The 19,759-nt window shown below is 39.2% G+C and overlaps 1 protein-coding gene across 4 annotated transcripts in view; it reads right to left on the minus strand.

The window, feature by feature from the left end:
* Nucleotides 1-19,759, minus strand: part of LOC131221203 (exonuclease 1) — an 81,276-nt gene that overhangs the window by 47,478 nt on the left and 14,039 nt on the right. For 3 of the 4 annotated variants that reach the window (XM_058216378.1, XM_058216377.1, XM_058216380.1), the window contains exons 3-5: nucleotides 9,804-9,927; nucleotides 9,457-9,594; nucleotides 9,095-9,304 (exon numbers count right to left, since the gene is read on the minus strand). In XM_058216378.1, coding sequence (XP_058072361.1) covers nucleotides 9,095-9,304; nucleotides 9,457-9,594; nucleotides 9,804-9,927 — 472 coding nt within the window. The remainder of the gene's footprint in view (nucleotides 1-9,094; nucleotides 9,305-9,456; nucleotides 9,595-9,803; nucleotides 9,928-19,759) is intronic. The other variant, XM_058216379.1, reaches the window with a different exon arrangement.

Consider the following 19,759-nt stretch of genomic DNA (forward strand, 5'->3'; position numbering starts at 1 on the left):
ATGCACTAGGCCAATTTTTTTAATCACAATTTTTTTTTTCAGCTATTTTCTAGAATTAATAGTGTTAGTTTTAAATTTTATTTATTTTTTCCTTGTAATTAGTTGAGGGGGAATTATGTTAAATTGTTAGGAATATGCATTAGTGGGATGATAGCCATTGATTGCATGAATTTGGGGGGCATTCCAGTGGTCCCTCAAATCAAAGGCACTATTCATCCGAATTTAATTTTAAATTTCTGATTTATATAATTGTATTTCTTTACATGTTAATTTTTAGCAAGTGAGGAGTTTAGTTCCTTTGGAGTAGTTTGGGATTGTGGTGACTTGAAATTGTGGATTTATAGTGACTTGTGTTGTAAGCAGGAAAAAATGGAGGCCCAACCAAGAAGTGAATATATTAGATGGCAGCATTATGAGAGAGTGGGTGGGAATCAGCCCTCCATGAAGTGCAACTACTATAGCAGAATAATAACGGGAGGAATCACACAAGTCAAACAACATGTAGCGCGTCAAAAGGAGCAAGTCTCAGGGTGCACAAGCGTGCCAAGAGAAGTAATGAAGATGATGAGACGAAATTTAGAACAGATTAAGGGGGGAAAATAGCTAGTATGCAAAAGAAAAGGCAAGATGCTCTTAATACAACCCAACACGATGTGTTTGGTCCTCGTTATACGGGGCCTTGGTAATGATGAAAATGTTGAGTCTTTGCGGATTTAGATCGAAAGGTGACGATGGCGAGGAGAGAGTATTAGCACCGCACGTGAAGATAAAGAGGGCCAGCACACGTTTGGGGGAAGGGGATCCTTAATTACATAGAGGAGACAATGGGAGTGGGGGTGAGAGTGGTGGAGTGGGAGTGAGCGGGGCTACAACCATTACTGCAGCTGGCTGACAGCAAAGGGGAATCCAAAGAAGGAGAGAGAGAGAGAGAGAGAAGATGATTGCCGACAATCGCCGCAGCTGCTGCTGACATGAGCCCCAATCATCTATGACTTCCCAAACTCTTACTTTCCTTTTTATTTTATTTATTTATTTCTATTTTCTCTCTTTTCTAATCTCTCTCCTTTTTTTTTTCTAATTTCTCTCTTTTCTTTATTCCATCCTTTTCAATACACCACCAGTCTCCAAATACTATCCCTCATTCCAGACTTAGTTAATAAAATACCACTCTTCCTAGGTTTTGATGAAAAAAGAGCATAAAAAATGATCGAACATATTAATTAATAAAAGGAAATTAATAAAATAAAAGTTTGGGTTTTGGTAAAAACTTAACTCAATGCGATTTGTTCCGCAAAAATTGGAGAACAATATTGTCACTCAGATACTACTGAAAACAACCCGAATAAATGACCCCATAGGATCTGAAAGTCTACACAATCTTAAAACCTTCACACAAAGCCAAAGATAGACGATCTACGTCCATTGGTCCACTTAACCAATATAGGAGTAGAGAGGATCTTGTCATCCCTCTAATTCTACAGTTAAGATGGTCCCTGGATCTGATCAATGACTTATATCATCTAAAGGTGGGCCAAATGGACAAAAAGAATAAAAAGTCCTCCTTGTTTTCTCTATGGGACTCTCGTTTCTGGGATGCATTTTATGAAGGAACGCCTTCCCTTTTTATAAAGGGAAGAATCGGGCAATATGGGAGGTGTTTGGATAAGGTAGGGCTTATCCCCATCTTATCAATTTCTTTCTCACATCCCTAGCTCTTCCAAATTTTAATTTATATTTATTTTTTAAAATTTTAAATTTGAAAGAGAAAATAGCGGCCCTAAAGGAGGGAAGTTGGAGGAAAACTAGTTGAAACCTCTAGAGAGTGTTAGCGTATAGTGTGTGCAGTTAGTGGCTCTTTTAATATAAGTGCATGCGCACACTTTCCTCTTCTCCTACGGTGTACTATATGCTCAATTTTAATAAAACATTGTGTGTTAGGACATGTTGGCTTACACACAACATTTCCCCCAAACTCTCTTCTTTCCTCTTCTTCTCTCTCACTCCTCCTCTTTCCTTCACATTATAATCATGGTGTTTTGGCCGAAATAGAGAAATTCAAAAATCGGGTCCCTAATCCATTTTTCTTCGATCTACCTCAAATTGGTAAGTTTTTCTTTGGTTTCTTTGCTTAAGATGGACCAAAATCTTCCTCTCAAGCTACTAATGGAGGATTTTTTAGCTATGATTCATGTTTGAGTGGGTTTTAACCTCAAATGGACATGCGGCTGGGTCATTTGTCACTCGTTTGCATCAAATCTGACTGGATTTCTTGTTATTTTGGAGGATTACTTATTGTTTGAGCTTCATCTCTCATCCCCTTGAAGGATTGAGTGAGAAAGAGTTGTTTGAATCAATCCTTCTTACTTGGAGTCTCCTATGGAAGACAAAAGATCCTCATCTCTTGGCATGGTGATGCAGGACAATTAACCACATTCTCTAAAAGCTCGAACTGATAAAGCATGGCGAATTAATCCCTTTGTCTTATAGCCCAGGCCCAAAATTCATAGGTTAGGTCCTTGGCAAAACCCTCCTCCTGGGCACCAAATCCATGGGTTCCGCGGGCTGCCCACTTCAAGTGTGACCCTGCATCCCACAAGCCACCCCACTCGAGCCCAGTGTGAAAATGCCCCGGCATTAATCACCCTCGTTGAGTAACCTCGAACACAAGACCTTCCACTCTGATACCAATTTGATGCAGGACAATTAACCACTTGCTCTAGAAGCTCGAACTGATAGAGCATGACAAATTAATCCAGCCCAAGCCCTAAATCCATATGTTAGGTCCTCAGCAGAACCCTCCTCGTGGAACCCAAATCCATGGGTTATACCCCCTCATGGGCCCCCAATCCATGGGTTTCGCCTCACATAGGCCCCAAATGCATGAGTTTCGCGGGCCGCCCACCTCAAGTGTGCCCCTGCATCCCACAGGCCACCCCACTCAAGCCCGGTGTGAAAATTCTCCTACATTACATGGGCTCTCTTGGATCCAACCCTTTGCAAATTACCTCCATTAAGTTGAATGGTGACAACTATCTTCAATGGGCGCAATCTATAAAAGTGTTCATAGGAGCCCATGAGAAGTTGTCATATATTTTGGATGATCCTCTAAGCTCTACAAATGCTACTTACATGTCTTGGACAAAGGAGAATTATCAAGTTATTGTATGGTTGTTGAATAGTATGGATTCTTCGATTAGCCACTCGGTGATTTTTTTTATCATCGACTAAAGGCATTTGGGATACACTTCATGATATGTTCTTGGAGTCTCAGAATTTTCATAGGTATTCCAGCTTATTCAAGAAATTGGTCGGTTCCAACAAAACTCAAGATCATTAAAAAATTACATTTGACACTTTGGGGCATGTGGGATGAGTTGGACCTATATCAGCCTCCTCCTTCCAAATGTAAAGAGGATCATGAATGTGCCCATAAGTAGCGGGATGATACTCATATCATGCAATTCCTAGTCGGGCTGAACTCCGATTATCTTCATATTCGAGATCAGGTTGTTGTGCAAGATCATCTTCCCCCATTGACGACAATCTATGCCATGTGCCAGCGCGCTACTGTCTCCGCTCTTCCTTCCCATTCATTTATGCCACCAGAGCGATCAGCACATCTTGCGGGCGATCAATCTTCTCTTCTTCTTTGCCTTCAGGCACCATCCTTGAGTTTCAGGCACATTTTTTGTTATAGTGTTTATGGTAGAGGCCACGAGGGAGATCACGGTCGTGGCAGTCGTAATCTTCGTAGTCATGGTGGATGTGGATGAGGACGTAATGGTTCCCGCATTTGTTCGCATTGCAATAGAACCAATCACACTATTGATTGTTGTTGGCAACTCCATGGTCGTCCTACATGTGCCACTGATTGTGTTGCTTTTACAATTGCTCCTGAGGGACAATCTTCCACCCCGACAGTTGAGCAGTCTTCTTCAGGGGAGTCTCTCATCATTTCTCGAGCTGCATATGATGCTCTGATGCGGCTTCATGCTCGTGATATTCCTAAGCCGTCTCATGCAGCTTTGGCCCAGTCAAGTGTCACTCTTCTTGCGTCATCCTCTCCTACCTCCTGGGTCATAAACTCTGGAGCTTCCTCCCATAGACTGGCAAGTCACAACTCTTTTCCTCTTATTCTCATGCCCACACTCAATATGTAATAGTCATAAATGGAACCCAAACTCCCATCTCTGGGATTGGTTCCATCTCTCTTTCTCTTTCCTTGCCTCTGTCCTCAGTCTTGCATGTGCCTCGTTTTCCATTAAACTTATTGTCTGTTAGCTCTCTTACTAAATAATTAAATTATTCAATTACCTTCTTCCCTTCTCATTGTTTATTCCAGGACCAACAGACAAAGAGAGTGATTGGTGGGGGGCATGAGCGAGGAGGCATTTATCTTCTCAATGATACACCCGTTGTCGCTTCTAGTACCCTTCCTCTGGATCGAGAGTCCATGACACGGTGGCACTACTGCTTAGGCCACCCATCAATAGCAAGATTGAGAACTTTGTTTCCCTCCTTATCTGTCACTAAACCGTTATGTTGTGATATTTGTGAATTGTCTAAACATCATTGTGCTACATTTCCTCCTAGCTCTTCTAGGAGGAAACCTTCACCTTTTATTCCGGTTCACTCGGATGTCTAAGCACCAGCTCCAGTTACCTCCACTTTCAGATTTAGATATTTTGTCACCTTTATTGATGATTATTCATGCATGACTTAGGTTTATCTTTTGAAATCTAAAAGTGAAGTGTTTGATGCATTTAAAGTGTTTTATCATGAAGTGTGCACTCAGTTTCAATGTTCCATCAAAACCCTCCATTCTGATAATGGGGGGAATACATGTCTACTATTTTTTTTGTCCTTCTTGCAGGAGCATGGTATTTTGTCTCGGACGTCATGTGCTCGCACACCTCAACAAAATAGTATCGCAAAACGAAAGAATTGTCATCTTCTTAAAGTTGCTCACACCCTTCTCCTTGGTATACACCTACCTAAACAATTTTGGGGTGATGCACTTCTAACTGCTAATTTTCTTATTAGTCGTATACCCTCACATATCATGTCTTACAAATCTTCATTTACTATAATGTATCCTCATGACAATCCATTTCCTCTACTACCTAAAGTTTTTTATTGCACATGCTTTATTCAAATTTTGGATGGAAGTAATGATAAACTTAGCCCCACGACAATTAAATGTGTCTTCTTAGGGTACACTTAGAATAAAAAAATGGTATAAATGTTATTACCCCTTGACTCGCAAGAATGTCTCTGTCGATGCAACCTTCTTTGAGGATGTTTCTTTTTTCTCAACTAAAGGTCGATCCATCTGTGATCCTCTTGCAAGTCAGGGAGAGCATGACTCTTATCCTCTTCTTCTTTCCACTAGTGACCATAGGAAAACTCCTCTCCCCTCCGTTCAGCATCCTGTTGGTGATTTGGGTGACCCTAAGCCTCTGCGGGTGTATCATCGTTAAGATAAATCTTCACACGCTCAGTCATCCACCCTTCCACTCACTTTGGATGTTGGCTTAGGTGACTCTCCTACCTCGAGTTTGGATCTCCTCATTGCTCTACGCAAAGGGTCACGATCTTGTACTCAACACCCCATTAGTAATTTCATTTCATATGATCATCTTTCACCATCTTTTCAGTTGTTTGCAACTTCCCTTTCATCACAGACTATTCCTTGGTCTCCTTCACATGCTCTTCAAAGTCCTGACTGGACGAAGGCGATGATAGAAGAAATGTCTGCTCTTGAGAGCTTGTGCCTCTTCCTTCGGGGCATAAACCTGTTGGATGTCGATGGGTTTACACGATCAAGTTCCTTCCAAACAACTCCATTGATCACTCTAAAGCATGTCTTGTTGTTAGGGGCTACACGCAGACTCATGGTGTGGATTACTTCGAGACATCTCTCCGGTGGCTAAGCCTAATTATATCTGTGTTGTGATCTCCTTGGCCATCAATTTATCCTAACCGTTATTTTAACTTGATGTTAAGAATGCATTTCTCCATGGAGACCTTACAAAGGAAGTCTACATGCATCAACCCTGGCTTTATTGCTTCCCACAACCCTGCGCTTCGATATCGGTTGAAGAAGGCTCTTTATGGACTCAAGCAATCCCCACGTGGATGGTTCGAAAATTTTAGTTAGGCTCTCATGGAGTTTAGCTTTGTTCGTAGTCATGCGGATCATTCCCTCTTTATATGTCGTCGATCAAGGGGCATCATGGTTCTCATTGTGTACGTGGATTATATTGTTATGTCCGGTAGTGATTCGGTTGGAATGTGAGAGGTCAAAGAATCTTTTAAGACCAAGTTTGAGATTAAGGATCTTGGTCCTCTTCACTACTTCCTACGAATTGAAGTTGGTCGCTCCTCATCCGGGTTGGTCTTGTCACAACGAAAATATGCGCTTGGTCTTCTCATGGAGACTAATATGTTAGGATGCAAACCCGCTACCACCCCCATGGATACTTCACAGAAGCTTCGGCCAGATGATGGTGCTCTCCTTTTTTATCCCAGGATGTATCGACGACATGTAGGCCGGCGCATTTACTTGATTATTACTTGCCCAGATCTCTCCTTCGAGGTGAGCGTTGTTAGCCAATTCATGCAAGCTCTCCGTGCTTCACATCTCACGGCTGTATACCGGATACTTCAATATCTAAAATCAGCCCTGGGTCTTGGCCTACGCTTTCAGTCACATGGTCATCTTCATCTTTCTGGTTATTCTGATGCTGATTGTGCAGGTAGTACTTGTGATCGCCACTCTATATCCGGCTTTTGTACCTTCCTAGGTGGCAATCTTATCACATGGAAGAGCAAGAAGCAACCGGTTGTTGCTCAGTCCTCAGCTAAAGCAGAATATTGTGTTATGGCTCATGCGACATGTGAGCTCGTGTGACTTCGCACCCTTCTTGAAGAACTTGGTTATCCTCCTTCGACTCCTATTCCTCTTCATTTTAACAACCAAGTGACCATCCATATTGCTCATAACCCAGTTTTCCACAAGCGCACCAAGCATATTGAGGTCAATTGTCACTTTATTCGGGAGAAAGTTGCCACTAAGGAAATCATTACCCTTTTTGTTCGATCCGGGGATCAGCTTGCCGATATTCGTACAAAGTCCTTGAGTCCAGATGCCCTTCATCGTGTTCGTGACAAGTTGGGCATGATTGAAGTCTATGCTCCAACTCAAGGGGGAGTCTAGAGAGTGTTAGTTTCTAGTGTGTGTGGTTAGTGGCCCTTTTAATGTAAGTGCATGTGCAAACTTTCCTCTTCTCTTGCAGTGTACTATATGCTCTATTCTAATAAAACATTGTGTTAGGGCATGTTGGCTTACACATAACATTTCCCCCAAACTCTCTTCTTTCCTCTTCTTCTCTCTCACTCTTCTCCTCTTTCCTCCACACTATAATCATCAAATCATCTTCTACTAAACCTACCCACTAGTCATTGCTCACAAGTGGGGCCCGTGGACCCATATCCAACATGAACGAAGATACCAAATTTTTTATCGCTCTGATACCATGTTCCTAAAGTGAGATTGAGAAGGAGAAAGAGAGAATGTAAGGAAAAGCAAGCAAAAGAGAGAGAAGGCTCGAAGAGGTGCCAATGCCCCTAGCCTCTCCCTCATCATTAGTGCTTCCATAATATATGTGTAAATACAAAAATTTCCCGTGCTTAAGTTATTACATAAATCAAAGCCCATTAACTTAAACTCCATTCTAACACATCACTTTTAAGGACTAAAGAGGAAAATTGAAATATGAAACAATAGAAATCATAATATCCACATGAAGCGGGCCACAATTGAGATCATCACCATCCATCATGGTCCATCAACACTGAGTATTTCAACTCTCTTCAAAATATGTGGGAGGAGCTCAGTCACAATCAGAAAATACCTCTTTGTAGGCATTCTTTCATTCTCTTGAAACCATGTTCATGGATATGAAAAACGAACATGGAATCTGTAGGAAATGAAAAACAAAGTATTTCCAAAAGGAAATATACGTGTTTGGTTTGCAGTTCATTTTTCCATGGTTCATGTAGAAATGTGAAAATTTTAATAGTCAAATGGTTGCTTTATCTCCTTATAGCACTTAGAGATCAATTTATCAACTTTTTTTCCCAGGAACTAATATCCATGTTTTTCCAAAGTTATTGCATAAAGACAAACACACCTTAAGAAGAGAGTCACCATTGGTGAAGATCAAGATCGCTGCAGAATCAGAAGTAAAAACCCAGGAGTGTCATACTATGATACCATGGAGAAGTTTGGGATCCTCTCACAATTAGTGAGGGATAAATAATTTCCACTAGATTAAATGTCAATGACAAATTACACATTATGCCCTTGAGTCTAGACAAAACAAAACAAATGCCAGGATGGCAAAGAAGGATACCATAACAGACTGAAACATATTATTATATTTATAAATAATAAAATAAAATAAAACCTTCGAAGTAACTTCTCTGTTATTGAGATTCACTTAGATAACCCATGTATGAATATAAATACAGAAAAGAAATGTGTACTCACTGTGCAAGTAGATAACGAGAGCCTAGACAGCCTATACATTCCATATGAGAGAATGCACTATGAATATAAAGACTAGACATTCCATATATAAAAGTATATGCTAAATTATCACATAAAAGGGTTCTCGCAAGTGCTGATCAAGAACTTAGAATCATTTGAAACACAAGTTGTACCTTCAAAAGAAAATATTGAGAAAAACAAAAGATCATAGATAGGAATATGTTAAAGCATAAAATTATGTATTATCAGTTTAGATTATCTTAGTTACCATTTTATGATCATTTTTTGTGATGATAATTGCCGAAGAATTACTTCTTGGCATGGCAAAAAAGATGGCACCAGTGGCAAGATGAGATTTAAAAAAGAAGAAGAAGAAGAATTTAAAGCTTAACCAGTTGTCAAATGTCAACCATTTACTAGAACAAGTGCTACTATACCCCCACCTCATTTTTAGAAACAAAGAAGTGCATCATCATTGATAATTCCATTAAGTAAATAGAAGTTTCTGCTAAGGAGCATCAAGTGCACAGGCAACTTTACCTTGTCATAGCTTTTGAACTTCCGCATAAGAGCATGAGCCCTTTTCAGGCCCAAACCAGGCAATGAATGTAGGTAGTCACAGCCACTTAAGATGCACATCTCAAGAAGCATCTGCCTGGTGAATGCGCTAAAATTCATCTCCTTATTCCGTTCAATCATAGAATACCGAAACTCAACACCTTGCCCGAACTTGTCCATTTTGAAGATAATCTGATTTTAGGAACAAAGCTACCACAATCTCAGGCCGCAATTCAAAATAAAAAATAATTAGCAAGTTACTTCCATTCCCACTGTAGACAGTCGCAATCCAAATAATGATGAGAAGGTAAGTGCAAATAAATCTCAACCAACAGATTACTTACTCTGGAACACCCAAATGGTATCAAGTCAGAGTCCTCTGTAATAACTGCGTCAACAGTCTTATTAAGGCACAAGAAGGCCATCTGGGCATCAGCCTCGTAGGGAGCAACAACATAATCAACTTTTTCCACCTTTAAGACCTTCCACATGCAACTATGTCAATAACATAATGAACTTGTTCAAAATACATGAACAAAGATAATCGAGATATCCTTTCCAACACCACAAGCAAAATAGCACTTCACTTGAATAACTGAAGACAGCTAAGTTTGTGTTCTAGAAAGTGATCGTCAGGTCTTGATGAAGAGCAATTTTTCCGTGATGTTGCAAACATCAAATGTTATCCTACCTGGATTAGTTTGAAGGCAACTGAAGGTGATATATCAACAGCCTTTTGGTAGCACTCATAAGCAGCAGCAGAATTGCCAGTGGACTCATGTTCAATTGCACGCTCAAGATTTTCCTTCCTTGCCCTGCATTGGTTTATTAGATTTTATTTTGGTCAAGATTTCATCTATATAAAATAATAACATGGTGTACTGGACATCACTCACAGCAGATCATCAAGACTGTAAGTCAGCAACAAAGGTTAGTAATGAAATTTTTAATCAAAACAAAATTGAATGCAAGCTTCAATAGATAATAAGTGTGGAGGAATATCTACAAATTCAAGAGTAGAATGATGGCTGTTACAAAACACAAAAGAATTTACATCTAACCTCCATGACAGTCATCACGTACGAGTCCCACCTATGTCCGACACGTCACACATCACTTTAAGTTACGTTTGTATTGCAAAGCAGATGAGTATAAATTCACAAAGTTCATCTTCGTCGGACCACTCTGCATTTGTTTCTACATTTGGTAGAGGAGATGGAGAACGTCATGGTGGAGGATGTGGAGGTCGTGGCGGATGTTTTGGTGGTAGAGATTCAGGGATCAGTAAATGTTTTCAAAGATTTTCTATATTTTCTATTTTCAATAAAAAATAGTTTACCTTTTCAATGTTTTTAGTAAAATAATATAAGTAACAGTATTAAATCAGTTTCGTTGCTCTTTTTTTACCTTCATACTTAATCATCTCCTTTTCCTATTACTTTAGGTTGCATTTGGTTGCACCAAATATCATGAAATTTTGTTAAATTTCATTATTAATCAGTCTAATTTGGTGCAGTTGTCATGAAATTTATGCAACCAAGCACACCCTTGATTAAAAATCTAGAAGTAGCATGTAGCTTACGCTACACACTGTAGCATACACATTACGCTTCAGAGAGTGGATGCTATGCTACACACTATTCGGTATTTAAAACACTGCATACAACCCGGCTCTAGCAAACAAATAAGTTAGAAAGAGAGATGAACACTTGATAACTTTCAAAAGTAGATCATATATAATACAAGCCAAAAGATTTATTTATGCTAAAGAAAACAGAAAGATCGATATGTATGGATTGCAAGGTTATACCAAGAAAGAGTTTGATTGTGCAACCTAGGTTAATGGTTATGGATGTTTACATTACGAGATGGAAGAGAGGGAGTTAAGCTAATAGGTGTCCAAAAAGTAGATAGTGGAATTGAAAAGGAGAGAAAACAATGTCTGAATAAATTGATAGAAGAAGGAAAGTGGAATGTCGAGGAAAAAGTAAAGGTTGTGCAGATTGAGATGGTTGGGTAAATTAGAAAAGTGGCAAAAGATGTTTTAGGAGTATCTAGTGGAAAAAGCAATCATATAAGAAAATGGTCAAATGATGAAGTACAAAAAGCTATTAACGAGAAATGTGCATGTTTCAAAACCGAGAAAGGGACTAGAAATGATGATAATTTTAAACAATATAGAAATGCAAAAACCAAAAATAATAATTAAAAAAAAAAAAATTTGTTATGAAAGTAGTAGTGACGCTAGATTTAAATTAGGTTGGAGACAAGAGAAGGTGAGAAAGATCTCTTCAAACTTGCAAAAATGGAAATCGAATTGTGGATTGGGTAACTCAGTAAGCTATAGCATGCTAGCTACTGGGTAAACTCTGTGGGGCTTACCATGAGTTCTGTGTCTTATCCACCCCATCCATCTGTTTTACCAGCTTATTTTAGGGTATGAGCCCAAAATCAAAGCACATCGAAAGCTCAAGTGGACCATACCACAGGAGACGGAGTGAATTGGAACACCTCCCATTGAAATCTTAAGGGGGGCCATGAAGCTGATATTTGTGTTTTCCCTTCATCCATGTCTGTGTGACCTTATAAACAGGTTGGATGACAAATAAACATCATAGTGGGCCCTAGGGAGGTTTCAATGGTGTACATCATATCCCCACTGTTTCCTGTGGTGGGGTCCACTTGAGCTTTGGATATGCTTCCATTTTGGGCTCAACCCCTAAAATGAGATGAAAAAATAGATGGACGGCGTGGATAAGCCATATACATTCATGGTGGGCCCAACAAAGTTTACTCAGTACAATAAAGCATACTGGGTTACCAAGTACACAATCCGATTTCGCAAAAATGAGAGAGATGAAGGATAGGAGCCTAGATCATGTTAGACACATTAAGAGCGATAACTAGACGGTACGAAACAAGGACAATGATATCAACGAAAGTTGGAAAAGTTATTTCCAAATTGTGTTAAATGACAGCCACTCAAAAGGCACATGATAGAAGGAAACATAAACTCAAATGACATTGGAAAGCATAGATACTTTCATAGGATTAGTATATCGATTCTAAAGTGAAAGAAGTATTGAGAAAGACAAAAATAAAAAAAGGCCCTCGTAACGGATATAGAGGTTTGGAAGTGTAAGGGAGACACTAAGTTATTTTGGTTCATAAAGTCGTTCAACAAAAAAGTAAAATCGAAGAAAATACCAAATGAATGGATGAAAAGCAATGTAGTACCTATTTATAAGAATAAAGGAAACATATAGAATTGCGCTAACTATCATAAGATTAAACTTATGAGCGATACTATGAAACTTTAGGAGACTGATTGACCAAAGAGGAAAAGACTAAGGCATGAGACAAATATATCAGAAAATCAGTTTCGTTTCATGTAACAGATCTCTATACTTAAGTTATTTTCCTACCAAGACAACTGATGGGAAAATATAGTGAGAGGCACAAGGATCTCCACATGGTCTTTATTGACTTAGAAAAACCTTATGATAGGATTCCTAGAAAGTTAATGTGGTGAGTGTTGGGGAGGAAAGGAATTTTTCGAGGATATATTGACATGATAAAAGCAATTTTTTGAATAGCGCCCATAGCGTAGTGTAGCATAGCTATGACGCTACATAGCGTATGCATAATGCATGTAGCGTACATGTAGTGTATATAGCAGTGTAGCATGCGAGTAGCGTATGTAGCATAGGCTACGCTTTTTTATTTATAAACGGTAATTATATTTTGTATTTTGTACTTAATATTCTCAACCTGTGAGATTTTAATTTATTTTCGTACTTGTGACTTGTGGTTTCAATTAGACATTATTAATTAAAGTAGTTTTCTTAAAAAGTTGTTGATGTGATAATGATTTGATTTGGTTTATGTATGTGAATTCGCTTTTGATAAATGATAATTAATAACTTGCTTGAACTTGCTTATACTTGAAAAAATGAATCATCTTTTAGGCATTTTATTTATAATTTTGTTTTTTTCTTACTATTTATCATATTTTTTTCTATTTTTAAATTTAAAAAAATAGAAGGATCGTGTAGTTTACACTACATGCTACACAACACGTTGCCGCTATTTGAAACACTGGATAAAATATATGTACAAGGGAGCGATGAAAAATGTGAGGACCACTAGAGGAAAGACAAGTGAGTTCCCATTTATTATAGGCTTCTGCCAAGTGTTAGCATCGAGTCCATACCTTTTCACATTGGTTATGAATGAATTAACTAGCCATTTATAGGAAGACATCCCATGGTGTGTGTTGTTTGCAAATGACATAGTTTTAATTGACAAGACAAGGGCAGCAGTAAACACAAAGCTAAATTTATGGAGGGATGCATTAGAATCTAAAGGATTTAAAATTAGTCGGATTAATACAAAGTGTAGTTTTAGTAACAATAGGAGTGTAAACAAGGAATTAGTTAGATTCTTGACCAAGAAGTTCCCAAAATGACCACTTTCAATATCTTGGGTAATCATTCACAAGTGGAGAGAATGCGTTTGAGAAGGATGTTGCCCATAGAATTCAAGCTGGCTAGAAGAAATGGAAATGTCCCCTTGGAGTTTTATGTGATCGCCATGTACCACTCGAACTAAAGAGGAAAATTTTATAAGATAGCTATAAGACCAACCATGCTTTATGAGACATAATGCTAGGCAATTAAGGAAAATCATGTTCATAGGACAAGCGTAGCTGAAATGAGTATGTTGAGATGGATGAGTGATAAGATGAGGAAGGATAGAATAAGAAATGAACGCTTTCAAGGGAACTTAGGAGTAGAACCAATGGCTAATAAGACGAGGATAGAATGTCCCATTTGAGTTTGGAGTTACATATTAGACTTTCGTTTAAACTTTACATTAGACTTTAGTAGTAAGAAAATGGCTGGCCGACAAGGAATTGAGGATATTGGATGGCAATATTCTGAGAGCATGGGTGGTACTAGGCATCAAATGAAGTGTAACTATTGTGGTAGAGTGATAACTAGTGGAATCATGCAACTTAAACAACATTTGGCACATCAAAATGGCCAAGTTGTGAGGTGCAATAGCATGACAAGAGAGATAATGAAGATAATGGAACAAAATATGGGAGTCGAAGAGGGAAAGAGTTGTCGTGCAGGAAAAAAAAAAAACAAGATGCTTTTAGTGTGGGCCACTTAAAATGTTTGGTCCTGATTATATGAGTGTTGGTGATGAGGAGAATTTTGAATTAGATGAGGATTCAGATCGAGAGGTGATAGTGGCTAGGAGAGAGCATATGCACTACTCATGAAGAAGAAGACTGTCAGCGCATGTTGGGGGGAGCGGGTCCGTACGTCAAGCAGGGGGATATTGAGAGTGGGAGTGGGAGTGGGAGTGGGAGTGCAACTGGGTGTAGGGTAGGTTTGGTGGATTACAACGTGCCTTCAGTGGCGAACGGGAGAACTCGCATATTCTTCTTGTGGCTGATGATGTGGATGTGGTGGAGGCCAGGAGACTCCCATATAATTCGATTCTGTTTAGAAATGAGACAACAAAACAGAACAAGATTAAACGAATGTAGACTAGAACTACGTTGAGAAGCCGGGTAGGGCAACAGCTAAGTCATTTATACATGGCAACATACCCCCAAAGGTGGCCGACTCCCCATACTAGCAAGTGGTAATCATTGCAGCAGCGGAAGCAAGCGAAGGAGTTAAGGCACCCACGGCAACAGAAACAGAGTATCAAGATATGAAGGCATACATGGCTACCTTTATACATGCATGGCAAACCAGAGAATGCATGATTGTGTGATGGCTGACTAGCCCAACCAGAATGGTACATCCACTCTGTCCATTAGTTTTGCTAGCTCATTTTAGGGCTTGGTCCTAAGAATGAAGCAAATCCAAATCTCAGGTGGGCCACACAACATGAATAAGTGATGATTGAACGTCCACCATTAATAACTTCTGATGGCCCATCATAATGGTTTTTTTGCCATCCAACCTGTTGATAATGTCACAGAGACCTAGATAACAACAAAATAAAAATGTCAGCTTGATCCAAAACTTGTGTGACCCATGTGAAGTTTTCATGGTGGGTATTCAATCACCATTTTTGTGTGGCCCACGTGAATGACTCTTATTTGTACTGTGGCCCACCCGAGATTTGGATATGCTTCATTTTTTGGGCCGAGCTCTAAAATGAGTTGGCAAAATTGATGGACAGCATGGATATACCATACATATATCAAGGTGGACCCCATAGTCTAGTCTATCAAGGTGGACAATTGTTCTTTAGTTTTTAGTGTTTATTTTTTTATTTAGTTTTTTATTTTTTATTTAATTATTTTAATGCATTTGGATTGTTGTTGTTGTTATCCATAACATGCTATGTGAAACAAATGAACACCTATTTCTAGGCATTGGTATATTTATGTGATTGGGCCCACCAGATGGATGACTCTCAGATTTTTGTAGATATGCCAAGGTGTAGTGGGGCTGCACTACAAGCTGTACAACTAAAATATAAAAAATGGCCCACCATGGAATAGCCTAAGAATTGGCTTAAATATTCCTCTAGGTGGGCTTAACAAAATGATATATTTTGTGCCAAGATTTTTTATATGATTATAACATTTTCGAACAATTCCCTACTCCAAGTTTTGCTTGGTGTGAATATACAACTTCTTACTTGTAACTTACAGGCTACCTTAACACAAAAAATCTACCTGTAAGCAGTGTTTTAAATATCGATGATATCGGCCGATATATCCCACGATATATCTTGTATCCCACCTGTGTAATACGAAACACATAGGTAGTGCCGATATATCACACCTATATGATCCAGTGAGCATTTTCAATTTTCGATCCATGTTTTTGTTGTAAATCATGTTAAACCAGTGTCAAATGGTTACAAATCGTGGGATATATCAGCCGATATATCCCACGATATATCTTGTATCCCACCTGTGTAATACGAAACACACAGGTAGTGCCGATATATCACACCTATATGATCCAGTGAGCATTTTCAATTTTCGATCCATGTTTTTGTTGTAAATCATGTTAAACCAGTGTCAAATGGTTACAAATCTACGATTCTTCATGTTTTCTATGAAAAATCATGGATTCGGAACTTCGATTACGAGATTTGGGAGAGATGGATCAAGTTGTGGAAAATTAAGAAAAATCAAAATTTCTTAATTTCTCACAAATCAGTTGCAATCTTTGTATCCAAACACAAAATTAAACATGTATGTAACCTGATCTAGTGATTCTTCTTTTGCTTTTGAATGTATCGCTTGTGTTTCCATACATGTCTTCTTACGTTTATAAATTATATGAATAGACTATGAATATACTTGCATCAGTTCAGTTGGAAAGCACATATATTAGGACTCCATACAAAGGAAACCCCTATTATGTGTACTTCTTTTGTAATGTTTTGATTTCTAAGTGTGTATTGATGTATTTTTCAACAATCCCTGAAGTTTCATTGAAAAATTCGACCAATTTCCCAATGTTCTCATGTTTCTTAACAACAGCGATACATTACGCGATACAATCAATATATCCCATGCAATAATCGTTATTTATCCATATCCCAAGGGTGCGATACTTTACGCGATAACGATATTTAAAACATTGCTTGTAATGTGAGTGATTTACGGCTTACATCCAAACAGGATTACCTATAAGTGACTTTCACCTATAAGTCACAACTAAAAGAACTCGCAGGCATCCAAACAGGCCCTAAAGTGTAAACAGGTGGGGCAACTTAGACCCTTGAGTTGAAAATCCCAAAAACCCAATTGGTATCTCTTAGAATCTCTATCGTACCCTTTAAGCTGATAAGCATGTTGGGATTGCAAAAGGTTCCTGCTGCCAGGTTCGATAGGGTAGCAATCTGACCAGCTAACGTACAAATGGGTCCCTCATCAAGTGCCCTTTGGATGGGTGAGCGTTTCCACCGAAAGGTTTCCATTGCCAGGCAAAGTGCCCTTTGAATGGGTGAGCTTGACATGCAAAAGGTTCCCATTGCCAGGCTAGGTGTTGTATTGACGTGAGTATTGGCCAACCGGTGTAAATTGGCCCTGGTGTTAAAAAGAATAAACTGCACTTACTATTGTGGATTATGGCATATGTTGACTCCATTCATTCATATCTTTTTTTATGAATATACATATCAAAATCTTATTTATTAGCATCTTCATCTTTTTGCTCTACATAAACAGCTATTGTGTTTTTTTTTGTACGTTTTATTCGGATTTATGTAAGATTACTTTTTGAAACCTATATTGAGATTACTTACTGGGCTTCATAACTTACCCTGTTGGGATTTTAAATTTTCAGGAACAGGATCTCGCAGAGGCAATTAAGGAGAATTACTTATATTTAGATTTATTTCTAGTTTCTTTAACGCTTTCTGAATAAGTTGTAATGAACATTAAATGGTAGTATGATAGTATGGTGATGGCATGTGTTAAGACATGAATTCGGTGATGATCTTTAATTGTTGGGACATGGATATTCTATTCTTCTTTAAATAAATGTTTATTTGTTTAATTTTTGGATTGTTATATCATATGAAAGGGTATCATGTAGTAATGTATATGTGAATTATGAAATGTAAACATACAACATATAAGTCATGCCTTCGGGTATGGGATTGAGGTCAAGTATACCTAGGTGCCGAATTTCGGGGCGTGACATATACAGTTGTAAACAGCTACGATTAGCGTTCAAGTTAATTTCACTCGGAGGTGCCTGAACCTGCACGTCATCCACCAGGGGTGGTGCGGTTGTCGTTACGAGTTCGTTCCCGGCAATTATGTCACTCCTCCGTTGCATTCTGGCAACAATTGAATAAGTGACCTACGATAGATCGAGTCCCACCGGGCGTGCCACAAAATTGTTCGTCTTTGCTTCGACTTTCCTCTTTCTAGCACGGGTGACAGGTGCAAGGGCGTTGCCAAAATTGGGATTGCGATTCCAATTCAAACCGAACAACAATGACCCCGAGTGCCAAAGTAGGCAGACACTGGGTATGACCGAGGTCTGAGGAGATCGGTCACCTATTCGGCCACTCGCTCAAAGTGTAAATATGAATCAGGCGATGGTCAGAGGGTGGGGTTTGTCCTTTGATGATGGGTTCCTCTTTGCCTTCCGTACGAAAGGACTTTCTTAATGAAATAGTAGTGGAAAGTTTGAACGCTAAGACATTGTGGACTACTAAATTTACGCTACAAATTATACTAAGGAAAGCAAGTAAATGCAATAAGTAAATGATTACTCTAAGGGCGTGTTTGGATTCACGTTTTGGTTGTATTGTATTGTATTGTATCTGGTACTGTTCACGTATCCGTTAGGCGATATTCAGAATACATCCAGCGGAGACGTGCCACTAACCAATGTTTGGATAGGACGTATTACTCTAGCATGTATACAATTTCATGTCAGATCAATGTTTGGAAACGATCGGATAACGGCCACACGATGTATATACGTGCGTGTAGTGGGGCCCGCTCACTGTTCCATTGAATGATCTGAGTCGTTCATTCACTTCAGAGGGTGGGCATTACCCTTGCCTAGGTGTCCTTTCGTTTCTATGCAAACTATTGTAGAATCTCAACTGTTAAACATGAAATGGACGGCGAAGTAAACACCCTCATGGGCCACGCTGATTTCACTCCATAAGCACTCCCTTCCGGATGGTTTTTCATCCTAAATCCAATGGACGAAGTGGATTTTCCATGAAGCTTCAATAAGTGGGCCACCAAACTTCACAGAGTCGACGTACGTCGACTCTGTTACGAAACAGAGGTTCTGTCTTTTCGTTGTGGGCCACCATCATGCACTGAAAGGTGGATCTGAACCGTTCATCAGGTAGAGGGAGAAAAACCCATCAAAAACATGTTGACCTTTCATAGCCATGTACTTCCTCATGATCACTACAATGATCAAAAGAAGACCATTCGGCTATTGTTTCAACTTGATTGTCTCAGTGGGCCACATCATCGGATGATCAAAGCTCACCATTCATGGTTTAAATCTCGAGAGGAAGATGATGGACGGTGTGGATTTGTCAAAAGACGGCCATACTGGGCATTACCAGCAACACAGTGAAAGAAGAAAATGCTTTCTTCCTGTTTACGTCTGACTGAATTTCCGGCCAGTTGCGCAGTACATTCCCATCGATGATGCAAAGTGGTTCTCAGGCGTATTAACGCGCGTTGAATGCGTCGCCCGCCGTTCGTTTCCAAAAGAGGGACATGTCCCATCAACCCCACTAATACGATACCATACACTCGAAACCGTGAATCCAAACACGCCCCAAAGGAAATGAATTACTTGATAAAAGCCACGATTACACTACGGAAGGTGAATTTGACAGTATAATTGAAAGATAATTGGTTTGTTTGGGTTGGTATGAGACATTATTTCTCGTTGACATCTTATCATACTTATAGCTCTGATCCATGGGTTGGTGACATTATTTCCTGTTGACATCTTATCATATTTATAACTCTGATCCAAGCATTCTCGATTCTTCCCACGATCTGACAGTTATCATAACCGTTTTTGCCCATGTTCTGTTTCCTGCTTCTAGATTCTTCCCGCAACCTGATCTTTCCTAGGTCTTTAATCTCTTGTTAGGCATTCG

The sequence above is a fragment of the Magnolia sinica genome, chromosome 12 (assembly GCF_029962835.1).
Source record: "Magnolia sinica isolate HGM2019 chromosome 12, MsV1, whole genome shotgun sequence".
Taxonomy (NCBI): Eukaryota; Viridiplantae; Streptophyta; class Magnoliopsida; order Magnoliales; family Magnoliaceae; genus Magnolia; species Magnolia sinica.